At 31.8% G+C, this 12,790-nt stretch overlaps 1 protein-coding gene and 1 long non-coding RNA gene across 10 annotated transcripts in view; one reads left to right on the top strand and one right to left on the bottom strand.

The window, feature by feature from the left end:
• The window catches only part of LOC100376400 (RIMS-binding protein 2-like), a 133,941-nt gene that overhangs the window by 25,748 nt on the left and 95,403 nt on the right, over positions 1-12,790 (top strand). The window contains exon 1 of one of the 9 annotated variants that reach the window (XM_085491234.1): positions 7,087-7,450. The exons of the other annotated variants lie outside the window; for them this stretch is intronic. Coding sequence (XP_085347360.1) covers positions 7,361-7,450 — 90 coding nt within the window. The 5' untranslated portion in view covers positions 7,087-7,360. Of the gene's footprint in view, positions 1-7,086; positions 7,451-12,790 lie in introns of those variants that run through there. 9 annotated transcript variants of the gene reach the window in all.
• Positions 1-12,790, bottom strand: part of LOC146733761 (uncharacterized) — a 52,483-nt gene that overhangs the window by 28,391 nt on the left and 11,302 nt on the right. Inside the window, exon 2 of the long non-coding RNA XR_014926626.1 lies at positions 6,062-6,223. This is a non-coding gene — a long non-coding RNA (uncharacterized LOC146733761). The remainder of the gene's footprint in view (positions 1-6,061; positions 6,224-12,790) is intronic.

Here is a 12,790-nt window from a genome sequence, read left to right as displayed (position 1 = left end):
ACTTTATTTTCGCGCTTGGAATTTATTTTCGCTATTTTTGCTGAAGGGATGATTCCGTGAAAATAAAATCCAGCAAATATACTTTGTTTCCTATATTTCACATTAAACTCATCAAAAATTAGTGAAAATAAATTCCATACAAAAAGCCCAAAATGCCTTTTCAGTATTCCACAGTAGTTGTCATAAAAAAATGTTGCATCAAAATTTGGCAGGATAAAATACAACTTATAAATCTTTCGTTATAACTATTCTCAATCAAGAATTTTTCTGAAAAATATCACAATTTACTCATCAAATCTATGGATTCTATAAAAAACATGGTTTATTTCCGATAAAACTGACATTCCAATACAATATGTATGTTTGTCTTGCCACGTTCTTTATTTTAATAGTCAGCATGTGTAGGATAAAAACATGACTTGTTATTAAAACGCTACATCCGGTAAATTTGACACATCCTGTCAATTCTGACTGTACAGTATCATTCAACAGGAAGTAATAGATTTCTTTCTTGCAACCAGTCTGGTTGTCATGGGTAACCCAAGGTCTTGAAATACATGTTGTAACGACATATATCATTTCATACATATTTGTTCGAAACTGCGATAAATTTCTGCATGCACATAATGTGTATGTTTTGATTTTGTGAATTTTTTGAGGCTGGAAAAACATAACATTTTTTGACAGTGAATGTTTTACAGGGGGCTGATATCACAGCAAGTTTTGCGAGATTTAGTCCCAACTGTCATCATAAAATTGCAAACATTTTAACTCTTATCTTAGTTTGATGCTTGTGTTGGCATTGTATTTGTTTTCAGGGGATTCATATTTGAGAAGCACCACCCGGCTAAATAGCTGTCTGCTCGAATTGTTCAGATGTCTACTTTGTATTTTTAAGATTCGCAATTCGCAACAATAGAAAAGTGATGCGTACTCCAGAACTGGTTTCGTCTGAAGCGCATCACCAATAGAAGTACAGATAAAACAAAAATTGGCTTTGTTGTACACTCGATCATTAAAATATGACTTATTTCAACAATAGACACTCTTCTGTAATATACCGGTACATAAGTATGGTATTACATGAATCACTCAGCAAGTTTATGTTTTGTGTATTTTGACACATACGGTATATAAAAATTCTTTAATTCTGCTATTAAAATCAGAGGACATGTTTGTTTGAATACATCGAGATATCAAACGGGAGTGTTAGTATATTTATAACTTAATAAATGTTAACACTGTCAGTAAAAGAACTGAATATCCGGTCTAATTTTGTGAAGGAAATCCTCTTAAATTATATCTTTTGGCTGCCAAGAAGCAAGGGTAAGTCACATTCTCATGCTTGTCTGTACATGTAGTGACAGGTTTTGTCTATGGTGCCGTAAAGCTATAAAATCTTCTCAAGCATGTCGTTTGTATCTTGCAGTCATCCATTTGTATTTTTTTCAGATGTAGTTTCCGTTGTCCCATTAAAGTATGTCATTTGGACAAGTTGATATAATTAATTGAGTGCTGTTCAGGCAGTGTCCCATGTACATTCAGTTGATATGCCGAGGTCCCAGAATGCACCAGTTCAATTTCTGCCTATGATATTTTTGCCCCTGCTTTATGTTCAAAGCATGATGATTAAGTTGCAGATGAGTAACGGTAGTACCTAATTTGCATATAAAGAATGGCTAATTTATATATAATTATATTGTTTCCATCATGTTTTAATCTGCAAGATTAAGTCTTGCTGCTAGAGGATTGCAGTAGTATAGTATGTATTTCTCTAAAAGTTAGCGACAATTATCTTGCTTTGCACATCATGAGTTAAAACACCTTCAGTATAAGTGCAGATTTTTTACGTTTGAATTGTTTTTAAACTATCGTATTGGCTTATATTTAAGCTTTCACATAATGTGTAGCATGCTCCCATGTAGGAACCTTTAATGAATGTCTGAATCACACATTGACATGTTTTTACCCCTGTTGCTATATTAACTATAAATGCTTCAAACTATTGCTTAAAGCGGGGGTGTCGTCACCTGCGCATGCGTCAGATGGCCATAGCGTGTCATTGTTTACAAACAAGTGTCTACCCATGAGCCTTTGTGTTTTTAGCGTGTGTTGCTATCGTCGCTCGGTTGATATGAATGATTATCAATGTTTAATATTATTTTATTGTGAATACCCAGTGAAAATCAAGTTATATCTACGCCATTATCACTTGTTGCTCTAACTTGAAATCAACAATCTCATTATTTTGCTCGCTGTTTGGGAATTGATTACATTTGTGGAATAGAATAGAATAGAATAGAATACAACATTCAAGGTCAATTAAAGGTACGATACACTGACAGATAAAACCTAAGTTTAGTAAAACATAAAAATTTCTTTCACAAATTCCTTTCACAAATCAGTTTTTCAAATTTGTTATGTTTTCGTAATTGTAGAATAGTCAATGTGTATCATAGAACTAAGAACATGCATCTGATATGCCTTGATGGTTACATTCTAGTAATGCATGTACTTATCACCAGTACAGTAGCTCCGGTATTACAATGAATACACTTCTTTGCCTCAGGATGTTTTCCTATGTTTCTTAGCTCTTCAGTTAGTTGAACATGTGCTTGCTGATATTCTGAACTTTGTGATGCTGATTCTATGATTGATATTTTTATAGTGTCATTTTTTAACCTTAGAGTACTTTTTCACACATATGTTATCTGTGGATTTGTCGTGGGGAACTCTGGGTATAACCCAGCCTTTTGAATCTAAATTAAACTAGTCTGGGTTTGCATTGAATTAATCTGTTCACATGCGAGGATTTTTCAATTAATCGAACCCATCATTTTCGTACATATGTTAATACTGAATTAAACATATATTGACATACTGTGTATGTACACGTACTCTTAGATGAGGTGATAACAATAAATTATATCTTGATGTCTAGGTAGTAAAAATATTGATGACGTGGCCGTTTATTTTCACTTTGTTTGCCGTATATTCATACATGTATCAACATGGTGAGAGTGCACTGGTTCATGGGCTAGTTCTTTTTAAATTATGGTTGGGGGGTGGAGGTGGGGGCGGTGGGGGTGGAACAGTCTGACCAGTGCCTTATCTGCACATTTTTATTTTATTTTTTAATGTGCCTTTTTTTCTTCCTCCAACGCTTTTTTATTTCTCTCAGTGTCAAGCCTGCAAATTTGTTTTCCAACAAATCTTTCAGCCATATATCCACCCCTCCATTATTTTAAATGGTTGTCCCTTAACCTTACAGGCAAAATAAAATATTGAATAGAGAATGAAAAAGGTTCACAATTTATCTCAATTTCATTCTACATTTATGTATAGAATCCACCTTGTCCACTTATTTTATTCTTTCGACTAAATTTTGGTTGTCTTTGCGTTCAATGTGTCAAACGCCAATGGTAAAATGTTCATTAACTTCGTCTGTAAGGGATTAGAGTTGAAAAGATAAATTCTACAATCATATAAATAGAGAAAAGCAAGAAAAAAACACACAACTTTGTGAAAATGAAGGAAACACATTATTAATTGCAAAGTTTTTCTATCATCTCTCTCTTCCGAGAGTCTTAAGTGGTCAACCTCTATACACACAACCTAGATGTACATGTATATACTGTTGTGTATTATTTCGATGATACCAGCCAATTTTTTTTGAAAACTAGCTATAAATCAATCTACCCCCAGGCAATGAGACAAGTATCGACAGCAACCCTCCAGTTTACCTATGTCTATTTCTATCATTTAATTAATCATGACGGTTCTGAACCGCTGACACTTCGTTCAAATGAATTAACACAGAGTATGTACATTGAAATGGACAATTTTGTTTCTGCTTTGGTAAAACTGTTGGAAATCTTGTTTAGCTTTGTGTAAAGTGCCACATTCATCATGCAGTACAGTACATTGATTTTGTGTAAACAAATAATTTATTTTGTGCACATTCGTTCGTCTCACGTGGGACCCATATTAAACACAACATGACGCAATGACTGTGACGTCTTAACATAAAGTGGAAAGCGAAAACCTATATTTGTAAACAAGTACAACTCTTTTAATTTGGTATCAATCTCATTCAAATTTGCCATAAATGAGATGATTGACTTTGCTTATCTGTACCGCTTTCCTTTCTCTGCAAAACACCCGCATGGTATGACGTGTTCTATTGCTTTGTTTACGGTGATGTCACTTCATGAGCTTCATAGCTATGTATTTATGGTGAACAAATTTTCATTTCACTTTTTTTTTTCTAGATCTGCAAAATTCTTGAAATTAAAACTAACTGTTTCTGAAAATTTCATGAAATAAGGTGTGTCAGGAAAATAAAAATTTGATCATCAAGCTATCAGTAAATGATAAGTCTTGACAGTTTGTTGATTTACTGATAACTGTACAACTGGTGGTGAAACTTATGGAAGTTCTTTCGAATACACAATGCATTCCAGTTTCTAATTTCTGTAATGGAAATAATAAGTGTCCTTGAATGTAGCTTGAGTTAAACACAATTGTTTGATTCAAAATAGACACCTAATGGTAAAATTATCAAGCGTTGTCAAAATACCATGTTCTAAAAATATTTTGCAAAAGTCATGACAGTTTGTAGCAATGAACATTTAGATGTAACTGGTTCTTAATGAACAAGGAAGTCAGCGGTATCAACGTTGGTATTTGTAAAACCATGACATGGTCATAACTGAAGGAACAAAAATAGTTGCTTCTTATGAATACACAATGACTTAATTTCTATAGTTAGAAATATAAACTTCATCAGAAAGCAGCTACTGGAGTCATACAATACTGTTTGTGCGGTTTATACGGTTAACTCGGTGGTAGGTCTGGGTGTTGTTGCTACGGGGATAGAAGTAGTTGACAGGGAATGTGAGGACTTTGATATAAATTTCATATAAACCCCAGCTGTGATGATGCATGCTGGGTAATTATTGTGTGTATATTGTTTGCCTTGTCTTGGATAAAATGAATATAGAAGTAACTTTAGTAATATCTGCTCTCACAGTTTATATGGATCATTAGTGTTTACATTGTTCATTGTCCACTTTGTGTATAGACTTTTGAACTCTTGACATTTTGAATAATAAAGCCGTATTATAAAATATGAAAATTACAGTATACATAAGATATCTTGTATTCATTTGGGATATTTCTATCAGGGATTTGATTATGATATTTACTGCAAAGCATTCCCCTTTCCTTTCTGCCTGTTATTGGGTGCCTTCTTTTTGCAAATTTCAACCAAATTTAAGTACTTCCTACAACACAACACATAATTGTAACAATTGTTTGAATTTACTAGCATTTTGTCTGTAAATGTGCAACTGACTTTTTAGTGATCTTAACCTTTTGAGCGCCAGTAACAACTTTTGGCGCCATCTACAAAATAATTTAGTACAGTCTGTTCCAACTGAAAAGTTTATAAAAATTGACACACTTTTGATCTAAAACCAAAAGCAATATCTGAACCTGTCAGTATGGTCTAAAATGATGAAGAAATTTAACAATTTTATAAAATATTTTCGCTGAAAGTGACTTTGTTTAGTCACTGCTTGATCTAAATCTGTTAAAAAAAACACAAAAAAAACAGAACTTTTATTAAATACTTTTTATAAAAGAATATAACAGAAAGTTTTAACCTTTTCACCACCAGTTCTTTCTTTTCATCACAAATTCACAAAATACTAGTAGTTCTGTTTATAGTCTGCAATTTCCTACAGAAGATTGGAACAAAAATAACCAAATTTGTTGAGTAAAAACTGAAAATTGACTCAAATTTTGTCTGCTGGCTCCAAAATTAGGGTTCGTTTCCAAAAATATTTAAGAATACAAGAATACAAGAAAAAAGTACAGAAAAATTTGGGCCAGAAAGTCTGTTTAATGTTTTCTTACGATTATGTGAGTGAAATGTCTACAGATTTATTCCAAATTTATCTCTGTGGTTGAAGAATGTGAATGTTGAAGGTATACGTAACTGTTTAAAACAGTTAACCCTGTAAGAAATAAAAGCCAATTGTGTATTTGCTATATATACCTTGCATGTATCTACAATGAAGCTGTCCATCTTACAAGAATTGAGGGTTTCTTTTTACTTGGTAACTCACTGTATTTCAAATTAGCTTCATTATCTTTTCATCCATTGCATTGACGAGAATATCTTTGAAAGCTCCAGGGTAAATGTCTGGATGGGAAAACCCTGAAATCATATAAATGAGATAATATGATTATTACAGTGAAACCTGTCTATAGTGAACAGCATTGTGCAGTTCCTCTAATTACACCTCGCTAAAAGGAACATCTCTGTAAACTGAACTATTACCTCTGTTTGGTTAAACAGCTGGATCATGTTAGTACATCAACTTATTTTAACAAACAGTTCTCTTTTTTTATTAAATTGCTTAAAAAATGTTTCAATTCTTCACCATGTGTATTTGTAGTTCTCATATTGTCAATGAAAGAAGGAATCACTAAGTTTTGCCTGTAGGGGGCACTCTTTCGTTATTTTTTTCAAATCTGTGAATTAGGTGACATCAGTGTTGATATTTCTTTTTAGAATTAAATTGATTCTGCAGATAATAAGTAGATTTGAAGATTAAATAAATTTAATTTATTTTGATTAAAAGACTAAACATTTAATAGATATTGTTGTGCATTTAATAATAATATCAAACTGATCAAAAACTGCTTTAAATGCTTTAATTAAAATATATTCAAATAAAAAAATGCTTTATGTGAATATTCTCTTAGAATTTAACAAGATTTACGAAAATGTATGTGTTAATGACGACAGTGATGCTATCTATAGCTCTATTCCATGCTTACATTCCATAGGCCATTGTTATGCAAATTGCCATGACAATACAGTAAAAAAGAGCACATTTAACATATTTTCTTTTCATTTTATGTTTTTCCACGATAGAAAATATTTAAATTGTATCATAAAATTTGTTTTTCTGCGGCAAACTAGTAACTGGGTTTGGGAGAGATAATCCACCAGTGATGCTTGTGAGGTCAGGGTGAGAGTGTACAGTGTAATGAGAGCAGCTTCCAATACCAGTATATATGTACTGGCGTCAAATGTGGTCGTCTAATTTCGGAACATATGCTACACTATCTGCATGTATTATAAATAGTAGCAACCGTCACAGCAGCTCGTCTGCGTAAAATGTCCACTGCGATGTCGCGTACAACCGTGTGATGCTGTACTTTTCACCATGCCGCCCTGAATTTCGTGGTTTTTATCGCTAAAAACAAGTAGATGTAGATTAACAAGTAGGATTCAATTTGTAGTGTCGTAGTTGGATTAATAACCGCAGCCCTTAATTTGACTCTGATGTACGTGCATGGTCGCCATGGACTAACCCTAGAGATGCAGAATTACAAGGACATTGATAGATTCTATCAAAACTTACAACTCTTCCAGGTGCGTTGGTTGCAGTTTTGTTGTTGTTGTTGTTTTTATTTACGCTCTGCAGTCAGTGGGCACTGCTACTAAAATATAACCATTTGTGACAACAAGTCTTTTGGAAATACAGCAGAATTATCACTTTTTGGTTATTTTTATTTTTTGCTACAGATTCCAATTTGTTTTTTAATCCTGTGACATATTTATTAGTCCTTTTTCCAGTCCATCGTTGTGATGCCATTGTGGGAAGGTCACCCTGCACCATATGGCTGTGGTGCTGGTGCTTGTATTCATGCATATTCGACCTGTTGCTGTGGGCTGTCAAAATTTATTAAATTTTAACAAAACAACAATTTGCCACCTGAGTAACCTTGTGCAAACTATAAACACACAAACAAATAAACAAACATCGATGTTCCCTTCTGCTATTTTTAAACTGTTTTTGTTTTATTTTTAAATCGTACAGTCTAATCCTTGGTCTAGGGTTGTGTGGTGTACTTAGCACCCTGTTTAAACCAAAGTTAATTAGTGTGAAATGTGATAGTGTATTTTTAAATCCAGTTTTTTTCTTCTTCAGTTTTTGGTTTAAAATTTAATTAAAATAGAAAGAACCTTCAAAATCTAGTTTTAAATAAAAAGAGGTCGAGCATGACAAACATATGAATCATAATTTTGGCACAATTCACCACTAATTTTTATGCAATAATTTTAATTTTTCTGTAAATTCTTACTTAATTTTGGATCAAATAGACATAATTTCCTATTTCGTACCGATGTTGATCAAAATATTTGTAGAAATCTGGAAAAAATTACAAAGGCTTATTTTGTAAAAGACAACAAAAGTTGACTTCAGTGCTGAAAAGGTTAAATAGAATTTTAAAAAAAAATATCAAAGTTTTTCCATGATAAAAAGCAATTTTAATTCAAACTAAATTTCACGTTTAGGTTTGAATCTAGATTTCGTAGCAGATATTACATGTACTATTCATACTCCAGTTAAATTACTGTCGGTGAACCTAAGGCATTTTATTGTCATTTTCATAAACGTCAATAGAAAAACCAAATTGTTTCATTGTACAGCTGTTTTATATTGTGATACAATCGTCATCACCTCGAACCATTCAATTTTATCATACGTCTGCTTTGCTCTACATGTACCACACACCTAAACTAATATTGACTATATTTTAACCAATTTCTCTGATGTTTATAAAATTTAGTTGTATTAAAAATTTTTATTGTCACGGTAACACATGTTGTTTAAATGTCATATGCAAATGACCCTCATTTGGAATGCTGTATAGCTACATGCTTCCTTTTAATGGGTTCTCACATTCTGAAAACTCACATTTTTGTTAATAATAATTTTTGTTTGATATTTTAAAGGCATTGGTGACAGCAAAGTTGCATTTTGCAAAGTTTAGTGATTTTTTTCTCAGCTGGTAAAAATCAATTTTTCATCAAATAAAAGTATTTTTTACTTTCTTTTTCAATTATAAATACATCTGAAATAAGATTTTACTTCTCTGTGATTTAGTTCGCAGCAATGCTTTGTGGATTACGCAATATTAAACCATTGTTATTGCAATCAAGAAAAAAATACTTTTCAAATTAATTCATTTGTCAACTGTTGTTGTCCAAGTTTTAACATTTTTTTTTTGTGTGACTCAAATTCTGGAAATTATAGACTCTAGAAATTCAGTTAGTGATTTATAAATGAAATGCACCTGTAAACAATTGCAGTATGTAAAGGTTTCAATGTTCTTTCTCTCAAGTAATGGTTTTGTGCATATCTGACACATCTAGGAGTACCACCAATTTAGCTAAAGTGTCAACAGTCTCATTGTGAGAATATTACGAATTAGCTAAAATAACATGCTATTTAAAAAAAAACATTTTTCAAATTTATCATATAAAAAATGGAGGATTTAGAACATTTAGGTTGTGGCATAATAAGTGTTGATTATGACATCATAGATGTTGATTATGACATTGATAGTGATTATGACATCATAGATGTTGATTATGACATAGATAGTGATTATGACATCATAGATGTTGATTATGACATAGATAGTGATTATGACATCATAGATGTTGATTATGACATCATAGATGTTGATTATGACAAATGCTAATAATGACTAAATAGATGGTGATTATGACATCATAAATTCTGATTATGACTTCATAGTCAGTGATTATGACATAAATGCAGTTAATAGATGGTTAGAAACTGTTAATAAGTATTTTTATGGATATACTAGTACTGTCCTACACAAACTACAGTATTGTAAACCACATTAGATTCGCTGTTACATGGCGTAAAGTTCTAAAGTTCTAAAATTATTTTAATAAAGTTAATACTACAGACAAATACATAAAGACAGATGTGTCAAACAAATGAGTAAACCCCCCTCCCCTCCCCCAGCTTGTTACACAAATGATATTTAAAATAATATGTACTGCCACTGTGTTTCAAATTTCTCAAGAGAAACTGACATAGTACATACTGTATAATACTTTATTTTAGTTGGGATTAATTTTTGTTGAAAAAGACATTTGGATAATTTTGTATGAAGTTTATTTTCACTGATTTTTGATGAGTAGTTTAGTTAAAAGGTATTTTCACTCATGACTGGACATTATTTTTACCTATTTTTCTGTTCAGTGAATATTCACTTTCTTCCTATTAAAATTGAATGAGCTAATGAATAAATCACACTTAAATTTGTTTGTTTGTTAGTTGTTCTCTTCTGAATGTGATCTGTTTTGTACATCATTCAACTTACTGTAATTGTTGTCCTCTCTAATATTAATTTTAAAATCAATAAAGTCAAACAAACACAGTACATATAATTTTATAATTCAATTTCTGGGAATTCCCATTCTAAAATTGTTTAGTATGCAAGCTTATTTTTATTTTTAACAGCTTATATAGAATTATAAACTTATTCATAAATAGAACAGCGTATTGTATTGTACTTCGTATGTAAATATAGATAAATAGACAGGTTTCAACTTACGGCACCGTCAGTTGGTTTCAAACGTTAGGGGGGGAGGGATTTCCAGCTCGTATATTTTATACAATGGTTTTCCTGGTTCCTGGCGCTCTGATGAGCTATCAAACAGGTTTGCGACGAAGTCAACTCAAAACTTTCCTATTGAAATGTGACACATCTCAAAATAACATGTTGCTTAAACATTTTTTTGATGTCACATAAAAAGTTATACAATAATTTATTTTATGAAGAATGTTTGTGAGACTTAGTATTTGACCTCCAAAGGTCACATATCCTGGTACTTTTGAGGGTATTGTAATCTTGTAAAACTTGATAATTTGCAAACATGATACATGTACATACATGCCATATTACACTGTCTTTAATGTACTTGCAATGTAAAAAAAATAACTGAGGGAGTCTTACAGACCCTGAAATTCTTCTCCAGAAAGTACCAGGATGTGTGACACATAAAGGTCGTAGGTCATAGGGCATACTTTAAACTACTTTAATCTGGGGAATGACACATTTTTTGTAAATTTCATGAGTAAGTAAGAATTGCAAAATTTTGTAGCATTGAAAATTCTCTTCACAAATGCCATAAAAAATGGAATAGTTAAAAAAGTGAAATTTGTTTCAAAACTGCTTTGATTAAGAATTTTCATTATTATGCTAAGTTAATATTTAAAAAATAAAGTATTAAATTGTATCATATCATTCAAGGCATTTTAGTATTCCATGTCTAGCACATACGATGTTTAATTCAATATAATGCTAGTCACTTTGAGTTTCACTGTTTCACCAGTATTGTCAACTTCGTAATCAAGTCAAATTCTTTCAATAGCATTGGGTGTTTGTTATCAAAATAATAATCTGTATTTTCATTTTATTTTGCGTCAAAACGCAACAAACATGTATTTTTGAAAAGCTAGGTCAGGGTCAACACGCTTTCTATATTCAAATCTGTTTTTAAATAGCTGATCATTATCATTGATTCTACATATGTTACATGTAATATAATCATTTGTTCAGTTTTCTGTCGTATAATAATTTAACAATATTGCACTTATTGTGCGAGTACATGTATCAGAACCCAACCTTATTAGGAATTTGAATTACCAAATGGGGGTACACATGCTTTTATTTCAAATATTATACATGACACTAACTGTTGTTCCAGGAAAAACCACTTGAAATAGTGCGTATTGAACACAGGGCAGGGCCGCATTGACCTAATTGTTACCCATTCGGCCGAGGCTCGTAATCTTGTATCATTGCATGATAAAGGTCAGATTTGACGTAAATGACCTCCTGCAGATGACGCATGTGACGTCTGAATCACTGAATATTTATTTGTACAAACAGTCACATGTGACGTAAACACAGGTGGACGTTGTTACTCTCATAATAGATTGAACTGTGATAGCGGAGGATCTCTTGTTACCAAGGCAACAAGATGACATAATATTTGTAGTTAGGGTTGTTTATTGTATGTGTGTGATTGCAATCGATTCTTTCCATGCTGGAAACTGTGCGTACTATGTTACTGTGTCAGTCGGTATTATCAAGATAACTGAATTTAAAATTAATGTCAAAATACTTACATCCTGCTAGTACAGCTTCATTAAAATTATCTGTCTTCTGACTCTGTAATTTTTTTATTAAAAATTTGTGTATATTTACTCCATAAAATTGAATGAAATAAGCAGCAGAGTGGGTAAATACATTGTTTTGTTTATGTTCTGTACACTTTACAAACATGTCACAACTTAATTGTTGGAGTGACCATCATGCAATGCAATTACTAGGCTCATACCTATACCCATATGTGAATTTTCAAACGTTACTTGTCGTGGTTTAGTGGTAGAATGTCAAAAACAATTGTTCACTAATATCATGAAGCTTAGTCCATTTTGAATACAAACATGTTAATTTACTCGAATATCATCTGTTATCACCACCATACAAATGTATTTTTTTATTTTTGAAAATTTTTATTGGAGCTTCATTATGAAAGATACATTTCAGATGTTATGTAATATGGAAATTGTTAAATGTTAATACATTACAAATGTATTTTACTATATCTATTGACATTTTGGTTGACTTTATTTTCCAAATTTCCATGCAACCGACATTGCTATAATTAAAAAAACCAGATAGTTATTATCATTTTGAATAGAAACTAGCAGAACTGAAATGTTTTCTTGAAAAAAAAGTTTAATATGTGCATTCGTAGATTGGTCATAAAAATGTAAACAACTGTTGATAAATTTGATTGGATATGACAGGTGTGAATCATCGAATATAATTAGAATATTATTTGAGGTGTGCAATATGCTTGTAGTCACATGAT

Source organism: Saccoglossus kowalevskii, chromosome 16, assembly GCF_978046115.1.
Source record: "Saccoglossus kowalevskii chromosome 16, keSacKowa6.1, whole genome shotgun sequence".
NCBI lineage: Eukaryota > Metazoa > Hemichordata > Enteropneusta > Harrimaniidae > Saccoglossus > Saccoglossus kowalevskii.
Note: the sequence above shows the minus strand (reverse complement) of the source record. Positions and strands in the feature narration are given on the sequence as shown.